Source organism: Grus americana, chromosome 5 (assembly GCF_028858705.1).
Source record: "Grus americana isolate bGruAme1 chromosome 5, bGruAme1.mat, whole genome shotgun sequence".
NCBI classification, from domain to species: Eukaryota; Metazoa; Chordata; class Aves; order Gruiformes; family Gruidae; genus Grus; species Grus americana.
This window is the reverse complement of record NC_072856.1, coordinates 58,376,686-58,388,874: the sequence shown is the minus strand read 5'-3', so window position 1 is coordinate 58,388,874 and position 12,189 is coordinate 58,376,686. Positions and strand designations below refer to the sequence as shown.

General features: G+C 37.1%; 1 protein-coding gene across 3 annotated transcripts in view; it reads right to left on the bottom strand.

Moving 5' to 3' along the window:
* Window positions 1-12,189, bottom strand: part of PPP2R5C (protein phosphatase 2 regulatory subunit B'gamma) — an 82,545-nt gene that overhangs the window by 54,047 nt on the left and 16,309 nt on the right. For all 3 annotated transcript variants that reach the window (XR_008577250.1, XR_008577251.1, XM_054826284.1), the window contains exon 3: window positions 11,965-12,124. Coding sequence is in view for 1 of the 3 variants with exons in the window: in XM_054826284.1 (XP_054682259.1) it covers window positions 11,965-12,124 (160 nt within the window). In the remaining 2 variants the exon portion in view is untranslated. The remainder of the gene's footprint in view (window positions 1-11,964; window positions 12,125-12,189) is intronic.

The window sequence follows — 12,189 nt, the reverse complement described above, 5'->3', positions numbered from 1 at the left end:
GTTTTTTAATTGGGTTGTTTGTGTGGTACGTTGTTTTGTTTGTTTTGGGGTGTTGAGGTTTTATAGGAAGGACTAGATTGAGAATAACCAAGTATTTAAAAAAGTAATTACGGAGATGGAAGGAATTAGTTTTTCCACATTCACTACAGACAGTAAATTCCACCTACACCAAGGAAGATTAGGTTAGATATTAAATGAAATCATCTTGCAATAAGCATAGTGAAAGAAAATCAGAGACTGTAAACTTTCTCTCTAATCATTTTTAAAAATGGCCAAACATAATGAATGATATTAACGTAGTTGATCCTGCTTTTGAGAACATCAAAACAGACTACCTGTACTTCTGATGCCTTTTTAAACCTTTTCCCTAAGACTACAGAGATTCAAATCATTTGTCCTTCCAGTCTAGGCAAAAAAACAGGAGGTGTATTCTAGAAAATGTCAGGTTTTATATCTGTATATCCCTTGGATATACCTTATATGTGGCAGTTTAGTCTTATAAAAGAAAAAGCTACCATAGAGATAGGCCTTTAATAAAACTGACCTTAAACAAAGTTTTCTACAAGATCTTGATGGACAAAGGAGAAAACTTGAAGAACTCAGGTTTTTTTCAGTATTTTCATATGCAGAATTTTGTAAGCAAATTCTGTTTCTTTTCCCCATCTAAAATACAATTAGACTGTTCTATAGTGATAAGCTGCAGTATGAAGCAGCAAAAATTAGGTTTAAAATTCCAGTTTATCTGGTAACCACATCTTTAAGAGGCAGCTGCTCTCTCTCTCCTCATGTCTTTGCTTTAATGGTCAACTGCTGCTTCTGTTTCTCTGAAACTCCCTGCAAAGATTAAAATGGATATGAAGACTGCTGGTACAACAGCACACAACTTAACTACTGTACTGGAACACCACAGAGCAAAAAGAGAGTGTTTAGTTTCAGTGCCATTTCCTATTTTATACATAAGCATGGCTTGAATAGTTGGAGGTTTGTTAGCAAGTTTTAGGTAATGGTCAAACCCTCCCTCCATTTTTCTTCACTAAAATGAGTAAATGTGACATTTGCAGCACTAGCAGTAGTACTGGCAGAGCACTAAGTCACATTCAAGTAGGCTTTCTCTTGCAAGATTCACATGTCCTGTTCCTTCCTCTTTGCAGGACTGTGTTACATCTGAGGCCAGTACTCAGTAAACTGCCATGAAACTAGTTCAAACAGCCATAATTCAGTATATTTCTGGTGTGCTGCTGACAGGACATCAGTGGAGTTGAATAACTTCAATCTTTATAAGACCTTTTGCTCATTAAGAAAATCTGGTATCTTCTCACCAGTCATACAGATTGAGAGGTACATTCTGTTCAGGAGGTTTGTATACCCACCCTTTGTTTCAGTCTTAAAATATTTGATTTGCCACCAAAGGAAAATATTTACTTAAGTTGAATTATGTTGAGCAACTTCATTTGGGAAAAGAAATGCAAAGAAAATTAAGTTAGGAATTGACTTACTAATGGGAAGGGAAAGAATATTAGGGCAAGTGAAATGCTGCTAATGAATATCAATGGCAGGAGGAAGAGGTTACTTCAACAAATTTATGAAGCCACTTTGTTGCAAGAGAATCAAAACCTGTATTAACTTTGGCTACCCATTTTTAGAATTAAGTGAATAAAAAACCCATATTGACGGTATAGCAAAACTGGAGCTATTACAGGTTTCCTCTGAACCCTGCTCATCACTTCTAACTTCCTGATGATGGGAATGAAGGAAAATCCTGTAAAATTGTCAGGATATGATTAAATGCGTTACATTTAGGATCCAGCACTATAGCTGGTGGATTCTCTTCACACTGGGAGGCCATGTAGTATTTCTTTCAAAACAAACACTCCATTTGGGTTGTGATTTAAAAAAAAACAATCAACTCCACTGCTGCCATCACCATCCCTCCCGCCCGCCAACAACAGATTCACCTGCCCAAAAGTTGCCTTTATTTCCATTCTGAACTAGCTGCTATTCCAACTGACAGTGACAGGATCAACAACATAAGAGAATTAAAATTGGATGATCCTCTATTTACATGAGAACACCTTGGACAGAGTTGGTTACCTCTCAGACTGTATGAGAAATTTTCATTTTTGGATTGGGGTAGGAGGGGGGCTATTTAATCTGAACTAAAGGTAACTAAAGCCGTAATTCTACAACTGCTGAAGTTTCTATTCCTCAGCAACCTAAGCCAGCCTAGTTGCAGATTGCTTCAGTCCCCTTCCTGCACACCCCTCTGCTTTATTTTGCTCTCATCTGCTTCAGCGGTCATCAGACCCACAGATGAGTTGGTTTAGCCTACCAATCCAACAGAAAGCCACTTTATTGTCAGGTTGGTTTTCTGTTAACTTAGACCATGTTCCATGGCAGCCTAAGCTGAGCTACGTCTATACGAGCTACCACTGCAATCCCGCCTCTTCTGAGGCACACGTGTGCAATCGTCTGAGATCGTTGTGCAAGGGCTTGTACCGCTGCATGGTTGAACCAGATTAGGAAACAGAGCAGAGTTAAAACGAGAAGGAAAAGGGTGAGTTTGAGCCATGTTGGTTCCATTATCTGGTTCACCAGACAGCCACCCAAAACAGGGACAGGAATAAACACAACTCGCTTTTACTGGTAGGACGAACGTAATTTACTTTTTTTCCTCTCCCACTATAGCCTAAGCAAAACTTACCATTCTCACGAATAATGTCAGGCTATAGAAAATAAGGGTCTCTTCACAACCCTGTACAGTGACTTACTCAAGGACAACAACTTTGTTTTAGGGGAGAAAAGGCACTGGATACTATACATTCTAGAGGAGAAATTGCAGCAATAGGAAGGATACTGGGCTTCTCCTACAGGTTCTGACTTAATTCCAAAAGAGGAGGCAAGATGAAATTCTTCAAGGAAACAGAGGCAGTGAACACGATGTTAGTATCTAGCTATCAAGAGAAATACAGATAAGAAAAAAATCCTTACCTGTATAAATGAAACAGATATGGACTATCATTTGGCTTCCTTAAAGAATTCTGAAGGCTGAAGCATGGCAAAAGATAGTATTCTACCTTCCACGTTGAGAAACTGGTAATATTTACTGCTTCTAGTACAGGAAAAACTGATTAAAAGTGGAATTGGCAAACATCTGCCTCTGGATTTGCCTCTATCTGGATTTCCTAATATTTGCGTGGTCACTGTAGCACACACAGAGTCAGAGCCAAGTTTTCCTTCAGCCAATACTGTATATTCAAAAGGTTTTGTAAGTGGGGGGTAGAGGGAGAAATCAGTCACTCTTTGCTGAATTCAGAAAGCTGTACACCACCAAAAAAATCTTTAGTTACCTTAGAAAAAATATATTTTAAGAATAGTATTGGTACAAAACCATATTTCCCAGAGCAGACTGCAGAAGCTTGTTTCAAGTATCGGCACACTATTTCAACCAAGCCCAGTATAAAAGCTAACACGTACACCACCAAACTCACTCTTGTCTGTGGCCTTATTACATAGGTCACACATGTCATTTTCAAGAAACGAATCCTAAAAAATTACATTTAAGAGTAAAAACTTGAGGGCATGCTAGTTATCCAGAAAACACTGACTTAGGTTTACATGTCTAAATATTGCATTCAATGTTTGATCAGTAGAAGTCTTATGAAGAGAGAAGTTTAGTACAGCAGCAAAAATGTTTAGTTCTGATTATAATGGACCTGTACAATGGAACAAAATGTTCTATTTGTAAATAAGGGCATAATAAAAAGACAAACATTGAAGAGACAGGTCAGAATCTAGAAAGTGTGACAATATCACATTTTAAATCCTATTTTTATGGATTTTATCCAAGCTTCGGTGGAAACAAGTTTGGTAGGAAATGCTGCCAGTGACAGATGTAGAGCATTCTTCTAACACTTTCAGCTGCTGACTAATGAGTAGGTGTTTGATAGGGCAGTTGAAATGAAAAATGGCTTATTAATCTAAGCCTATGATTTCATGTAAAGCTAGCTAAAGAAAAAATTCACACACTCAAGTGAAGTATTTTCCTCTATAACTTTTACTTAGTAGTTATTCACTCACTACGATGTTTCTTAATCTTTAACATGTTAAGAAGTAATTCAGGCTGGATAATTGCTAAAACTTTAATATTAATGATTTGATAATCATAAAATATTAAAATATTTACTCATTTGATAGGTCACATTTTCCTGTGTAAACACCAAACAATTGCCAGTTTTTGCTTTAAGAAATTTATATGCTTACTACGCACATATTTTAATAACTCTTCTAAACATTTAAAAGAAAATACAGGAAAGTCTGTTTATGCAACTCTATGATAATGTTTTAAAGATCAAAGACAAAGTTACTGAATTAACACGTCAAAGAAAGTCTCCACCATTCTTTCACATGATACAACAGATACACTCACTGACACCTAGCCGTAGTGATGTAGGCAAGAGCGAGCTTCTGCAGTATTTTCCTTCACAACCTTTGTTTTGACAAGTTCAATACAATATTGGGCTGCCAAAAAAACCTACAAAAGCATGAACGCAGCCAGGACCAGAAGGATAGCACTTAGCATACTGAGTTAGTCCAATGTGGTTTGTGTACAAGGGAGAAGAACATAATCTGTTTCACAAAACTGTATTCATCGATGTTTTGCATGAGAATTAGTTTGTTTTGCCTCAGTATTTTGCCTTTTAAATGTATTACATCTTAGGGCAAATTATCCTTTCTGGTAGTATTATCTTGTTTAACCTACCATCTTTCTCTGCATAAAATACTTTTAGCTAAACAGCAATGCTACTACCTTGCAGCTGGACAAAATTCCTTAACTGCCATGCACGTACACAAGAAGCATGATTACACTGGAATGGCTGAAGTACCACACCTTTGTTCTCCACCTAATTTACAACTGGCAGGAGTAGGTTTCTGCAATGAAAGTGACATTAAACATTAAGATCTCCAATCTCAACAGCTTGTAAGAAAAGTGCTCCTCAAAACTCCAAAGTAGTCCATTATCACTACAATTCCCATAAATTCAACTATATTGCATATATCCAGTCAGTCTCCTTTGTACCACAAAAACAGACATAGTTTTAAATGAACAGGTAACACACTCTGCTTGAGTTTGAACTTACCCTGATAGGAGTTTTTGGAAGTTACTAACATATATAGTTGAATTTCTCTGCAGCAGAGAGAACAATACTTTATTTGGGTTTTAATTACTATCAGTTTTGCTTACTTATCTGTACTCTACACTTCAGAGAAACACACAACCACCTTCCATTTCTCTCCTCTTGAGAAATTCTCACTTGTTCCTCCTTCCTCACGGTTACAACAGTTTTATCAATGAAAATTTGGTCCAATTGGTTTTTTAAGTATTTGAACCTTAAACTGGAATCACCTCTTCTGCAATCTTGATTCATCATACTTTAATATTGTACAGACTATGAAAACAGACCTATCTCCTAGACAGCCATTTATGACTTAAAAACATTAGGAAAGCTTTAATAACGCTTGTCTCCCTATCAGAGTCCTGTATCACAGACAGACAAGTTGAGACACCACCCCAACAGTCTCTTGCACAGAGCAGACTCAGAATTTGGCACAGCTCTAAAGTCTCTGCTTTGAAAAAAAGAAAAACGACGTACTTTGCATGAAATGAGCTCAGAAAAATGGCACCCTTATGACCTGTCACATTCATTCTCCCCCCCCCTCTATTTTTTTTAAATAGTTATGACTGATAGCATGATTTCAACATTGAAAGTATTAAGTCAGAAACAGACATCTTCACCAGAAGATCAAAACCAGGGTGATCAACATGCACGGCAAGATCTTCAACAACGGAACAGCAGAATCTGTTTAATCATATCATATGCAGTTATTTTACATTAAGAAAACAGCACAGTATTCCATATTCTGTACTTCTCGGCACTGAAAGTTACTATAGATGCCCACATCTGTCAATGTAGCTCATTTCTTCCTACCTCACTATATACCTTTATAAGAATATTGTATCCACACTTGAGATCAAAAATCCAACTCCAAGAAGCAAACAGTAATTCTGTAAATAAATTACAAACTGTATTTGAAAATAAAAGCTGAATTGCAATCGCCATCATTAAGATTACATAAAACAAAACCAACCCCAAATCCATGAAGAAAACCATGTCACTGGCATCACCAGAGTCCTCTATAAGGCTATAAAAGGATTTCTATCCAGCTTTAAAGAACATATACAGAAATGCTACAAAAAAGCCTATTTTTGAATCATGCCCAAATTTACATATGTATGACTAACACATGTTCATTGGGAAATTTTACACTTCAGAATATTAAGGAGCACTGACTTTTTATTTTTTCAAATTTGTTATTCTAGGACTGAGAGAACATTATCTTTTAATGAATATTACTTGCAGGTTAAAGTTAGATTTGTGACACAATTGTATTTGACAGCGTATGAAAATTTTTATCCCAGTCAGGGCATCTTAATATCGTATTTAAGAATTCTCATTGCAACATTTTCTTACGTACTGTGGGGATTCAAACCACATCCTTAAAAATCTCACCACTTTGTACAAGTTACCTCTAAACACTGCACGTTTACACAGTTTACTAAAATCAGCACATCCTTGCAAAATAACATGTACAAATACAAGTACCCACACCTGTTTGTACTGTTAAAAATCCCTTGTAGCGTATAAACGAAGTGTACATAATGGGCAAGGGAGCATCTTAGAAATACATAATTAGTGAGTTTGTACCATGGGGGGAAACAAACTGTCAGCCTTTAATGAAAGTATTACTAAAATGATAAAATTCTTATGAATATAAATTCTCATTTTTAATAACATGTATATTTTTGAATCATTAAACTTAAATTTTACTTTTCTGTCTTAATAGTCCTTAATAGAAGTGAAACACATTAACATTTAGGTTGCCAGTCAACCAGTTATGAAATGCCACACTGCTTGGCTGTTCTATTTTTTCATTCCTTTTTGATCTTGGTTCATTACACAGTGAATCCATCAGAGCAGCAATCGCAGTCCTGCAGATGCCAATTTGGTAAGAGACAACTATATTCTCAGTAAAACCAGAGAGGAAAAACAGGTTTGTTTTTTTTTTAAATTACAAAGAAAAAAGTTTGCAGAAAACATTAAGTCTGATTTCCTAATGGTTTAGATAGTAAACTAAGCCTACAGAATTTACAAGTGTTTGTTGCTGCACAGCAGTAAAGGACCTAGGGGTATTGGTCGACAGCCAGATGAATATGAGCCAGCAGTGTGACCAGGTGGCCAAGAAGGCCAACAGCATACTGGCTTGTATCAGGAATAGTGTGGCCAGCAGGACTATGGCAGTGGTTGTTCCCCTGTACCTGGCACTGGTGAGGTCACACCTTGAATACTGTGTTCAGTTTTGGGCCCCTCACTACAAGAAAGACATTGAGGTGCTCGAGCGTGTCCAGAGAAGAGCAACGAAGCTGGTGAAGAGTCTAGAGAACAGGTTGTATGAGGAGCGGCTGAAGGAACTAGGGTTGTTCAGCCTGGAGAAAAGGAGGCTGAGGGGAGACCTGATCACTCTCTACAATTACCTGGAAGGAGGTTGTAGCCAGGTGGGGGGGGTCAGTCTCTTCTCCCAAATAACAAGCGATAAGACAAGAGCAAAGGGCCTCAAGTTGTGCCAGGGGAGGTTTAGATTAGTTGTTAGGAAACATTTCTTCACCAAAAGGATTGTCAAGCTTTGGAACAGGCTGCCCAGGGAAGTGGTTGAGTCACCATCCCTGGAGGTATTTAAAAGATGTGCAGATGCGGTGCTTAGGGACATGGCTTAGTGGTTGGACTTGGCAGTGCTAGGTTAACGGTTGGACTTGATGATATTCAATGCTTTTTCCAAGCAAAACAATTCTATGATTCTAAAATTTTCTTAATAACTTGAGAAAAAAAAAAAAGGTAGCTAGATCTGGAAGTAAATGCAGTTATTTCATTAAAAAAAAAAAAAGAAGAAAAAATATATCCTTCCTTTCCCTCAGCATTAAACCCAGGCCTTTTTTTAAAAATTTTAGAGACTTGATGTGTATCACGGTCTTTGGATACTAACTCCATGAGAGTTGATGTATTATTGCAGCCATCAATCACACAAGCAACAAGCATGCAATTCATAACATATCAAGACACTCTCAAAAGTTTCTTCACAAAACTGAACAAGCACAGCTAGATGAGTAGCACATATATATCACACATTCAAGCTCTAGAGTTTTTCCAGTAGATAATGTATTTGGGTGTCAGAAGTTCATAGATGTAACCTAGATCAAGAATTAAAGTGAGGATGACCCATCAACATCACCAGTAATAAATGCCAGCACAAACTATATCACAGATGCTGTGGAATTATTTGCTAATTAGCCATGAAAAAATTATCCATAATGTAACAATGAATTCAGGCTTCTTGCATAAAAGTTGAAGTGGGCAGTTACAAAGAAAACCAACTACTTCATTGTGTCAGTGGTCAGGTACACACAAGCTCGGATATGGTACTTTGAAAATATATTTATTAAATATTCATACTGAAAACTTATGCTGTTTATCTCATTAAATACATCCCTAAATTTGTAACAATTTCAAGATATCAAGTTACAAACTCCTTTCTTAAGAAAGCAAAAATGAAGAAACTGGTAAGTTTCTGAAGGCTGAAACACCCTTTGCCATTTACATTTGATAAAACCAAAGCATTAATCTGGAAGTTTTCAAGTCATAATAAAATAAACACCTTCAAGGCCACTAAGTCATTTTTTCCCAATGAACAACTGAAAACAAAAATAAACTTTCTGTAACTGAAGTACCTGTACTACAAATGTTAGCTAAGAACCACCGGATAAGCAGAAATTAACATAATGTAAGTTTGTTGGCACAGAATTTTTATTTTTTGGCGAAAATAGGTAAGATCTTTTCAAGATGTTTGACACAGTTCTGAAAGCACTTCTCCAGAGATACTTTTGGGTTATCTGGGGTCAGATAAGCTACCTATTCTACACAAACTAAACCAGGTTACATTGTACTGTGCTGCAGGGAGCTTCACCAGCTTGCAGCTTTGCTAATATTTGGATCTTGATGCTCCACAAACCAATTGCATTAGAAACTTCTCTTTTCTATGTTCACCTCTATTCTTAGAGCCTCTCACTTCATAATTTATTTCCTTTTCTTTTTGCACTATCTGAGCTATCCTGTTCCTCCATTTCCTGAATAAACTGAGGGTGTACAATGTTAATCATAAGCTGCTCCAATGAATATAAATCATACCACACTAATACTAGTCACCAGGGCAAATAGGCTGGTATTTTCAGAAGCCTATCATCAGCACTTTCGTGCAACGCACAAAAGAAAGTTTGCAGTATGCCTGACAACCGAAAACTGAGACTATTTCAGATTAAAAGGCAAAGTATTTCCTGAATAAGAAACATTGATGGAAACCCCATTTGGCAGCTCCTCCTTTCCCTTCCCACTATTTCAAGTGATCTGCTGACCTCAACTCCAGCCCTACGGCACAGAAGCAAGGTGGTTATCTGAGCAATACCACAGGCCATTTAGAGCTTACCAGTTACAAGCTTTCACAGATCTAATGCAACCTTCAAGTATTTGAAGACAACCCCATTCTATATGCAGTGTTTAAAATACAATCTCATGTAAAGTTCATCACACCACACAGTAGTCAACCCAACATTTATGAAGAAAATACAAATCTCTTTGTCTACTACAGATAGAAGAAAGGTTTCCCAGGTACTGTAGCCACAGAAATACAGCCACCTGTTACAAGTAACTGGAGTGTGAGAACTGGAAGCTGGTTTAACACAGCTAACCTGAAGGAACACTACATTCTTCCCAGGGCTTCATAAAAATCAAACCTACCTTAATCATCTCAGTCCTTTAAATTACAGCCTGCCAGACCACTTTCCAGTCCACTTTAACTCCTGTCCAGACACAGTCATTAAACAAGACACAGCTGTCCAAAAAGAAAGCTTCCCAGCTTCACTCAATCCGCTGAATGGGCATTAAGTCACATACCTATGTACCCATTAGGAGAACAGGGTGACTGGCCAACAGCATTCTCAGCAACCCTAGTAAGTGGGAATTAAGTCATGAGTGAGCATGTGCAGTGAGCACGTGCTGTGAGTATGGCAAGTACACAGACAACTGCTGTGATCCATGAGGCTAGACATAGCTTTATTAGTAAAGGTAATAATTACTACCCATCACTAGATCAGCAATTGCACCAGAGTTTCATAACAAAGTTTGACCCTCAACAGCCTGGGGACACACATACAGCATCAGACATCCACCAGAGATAAGCTCAAGATCTTTTCTTTCATTTCACTGGAGAGCAAGGGGAGTGACTGCAGACTGAAAGGCAAATATAATGCATATGCACAACAATACTTTTACCATTTATTCACATCTAGGTACATCGTGTCAAAAATGCTAGAGCACTCTCAGAACACATCTTATACAGTTTTTAAGACTTACTTTCCCCTCCTCCCTAAGTCCAAGCAGGCACTTTCCTGCCCTTCACTGGCTGACTAAACTGCAACAGAGCCAAGTTGGAAACAGATCTAAAACTTCACCCCATCCGCTGTAAGATGGATTACAAAACAAAAGGTTATGCCAGTCAATGAGGCTGTATGCATTAATTTTTATAAAAATCACTACTTTCAGTAGTCAGTTTCTTTTGCTTATGTCACACCCTGGACATGACAGCTTGTGCATGAACTCACAACGTCAGTTTAAAAGATTGGACATATTATTTATAATCTGCTAAATATTCTTATTTACAAATTTAATAAAATAGATTGAAATTCACTAATTAAATAAACAGCAGTTAAATTCTTGAAAAATTTTAAGCAGCATCTTGTATATAGGCTGCTATAGTTACATGATGGACAATATTTCATATTCTTTTTGTAAAAACAGTATCTGTGTGAAGAGAAGAATGTTGCAGTCTGCTTGTATGAAAAGCAGTAGAATTCACATGGGCTAAGCCAGGTTTCTTATTTTCAAGAAACTCTAACACATTATATCAAGAAAACAATGACTGGAGGAAAAAAAGTCTTATTCCTTCACATTTTCACATTGCCTACAACAGTATTACTTAACATTTCAGCAATCTATTAGGCTTTTTTCATTGCCAACTTTGAACACTGGAAAGCAGTATGCATTGCACTTCAAAACAGCCTTTTTTTTTTTTTAAATAAACCTTCAGAGCAAATCAGTTGCTCATAAGCAATAGATCAGTACATCTGACCACACCTGGAAAATTCTTCCCTAACACTACTACAAGCTACCATAAGCACACTACGCAAACATGTATCTACACAATAAGCAGCAGCTAAAATAAAAACACTAAAAGTCATATTAGTAAGAGAAGATGCATCGTCATCATCTTTTTATCACAGATGGCAATAAACATAATTCTACAAAGACCACATAGCTTTACAATTGACAAAGGAATAAAATCATATTCACTAAAAAGATGCCACTATGCTTGACTCATGCTCAGGAAAACCAGAGCAATAAGTAGCGATAGACCAGGTCTCATAACGCCAAGAGATATTTTAGTACACAAAGCAGGGTTTGAACATGCTGCACTGAGGACAGATGACTGATACCTTGCATAAAGAGCCCAAATATTCAGCTTTTATGTGAGATGAGTGAATATACATTCACATAGACATTTCTGAGTTGAAGAAACTTAGATATTTCCTATACAACACACTGGAAGTCCTCATATAAGGAATGAAAGAAAAAACTAAACAAACAATAGTGTGTTTAAGCATGCAATTATGTCCAAGTTCACACATGTGTATACTTGATATATAACATATGCTGTCCAGATATAAGAAGTATGATAAATGAGATGCTTCTGTCTCATGGCCAAGATCCCCTACAAGAGTCATTCTAATTTAGAAAGACATACCTTTTAAAGCTGGCAGTTTTTGAAGCTCTCTGTTATTGCTAACATTAAACCTGGAAGAACTCTGCCGTTTTTCCTTCTTCAGTACTGTCTGTGGTGCTGGTACTTTGATTTTAGATAGTTGTGCTGGGGGAGGAGTGCTGTTTGATTTTTTGTTTGACACCTGTTTAAAAAGAAATGAAAGCAGTTAATTGCAGCTGAACTTAGAGAGAAACTCTTCCAAAAATC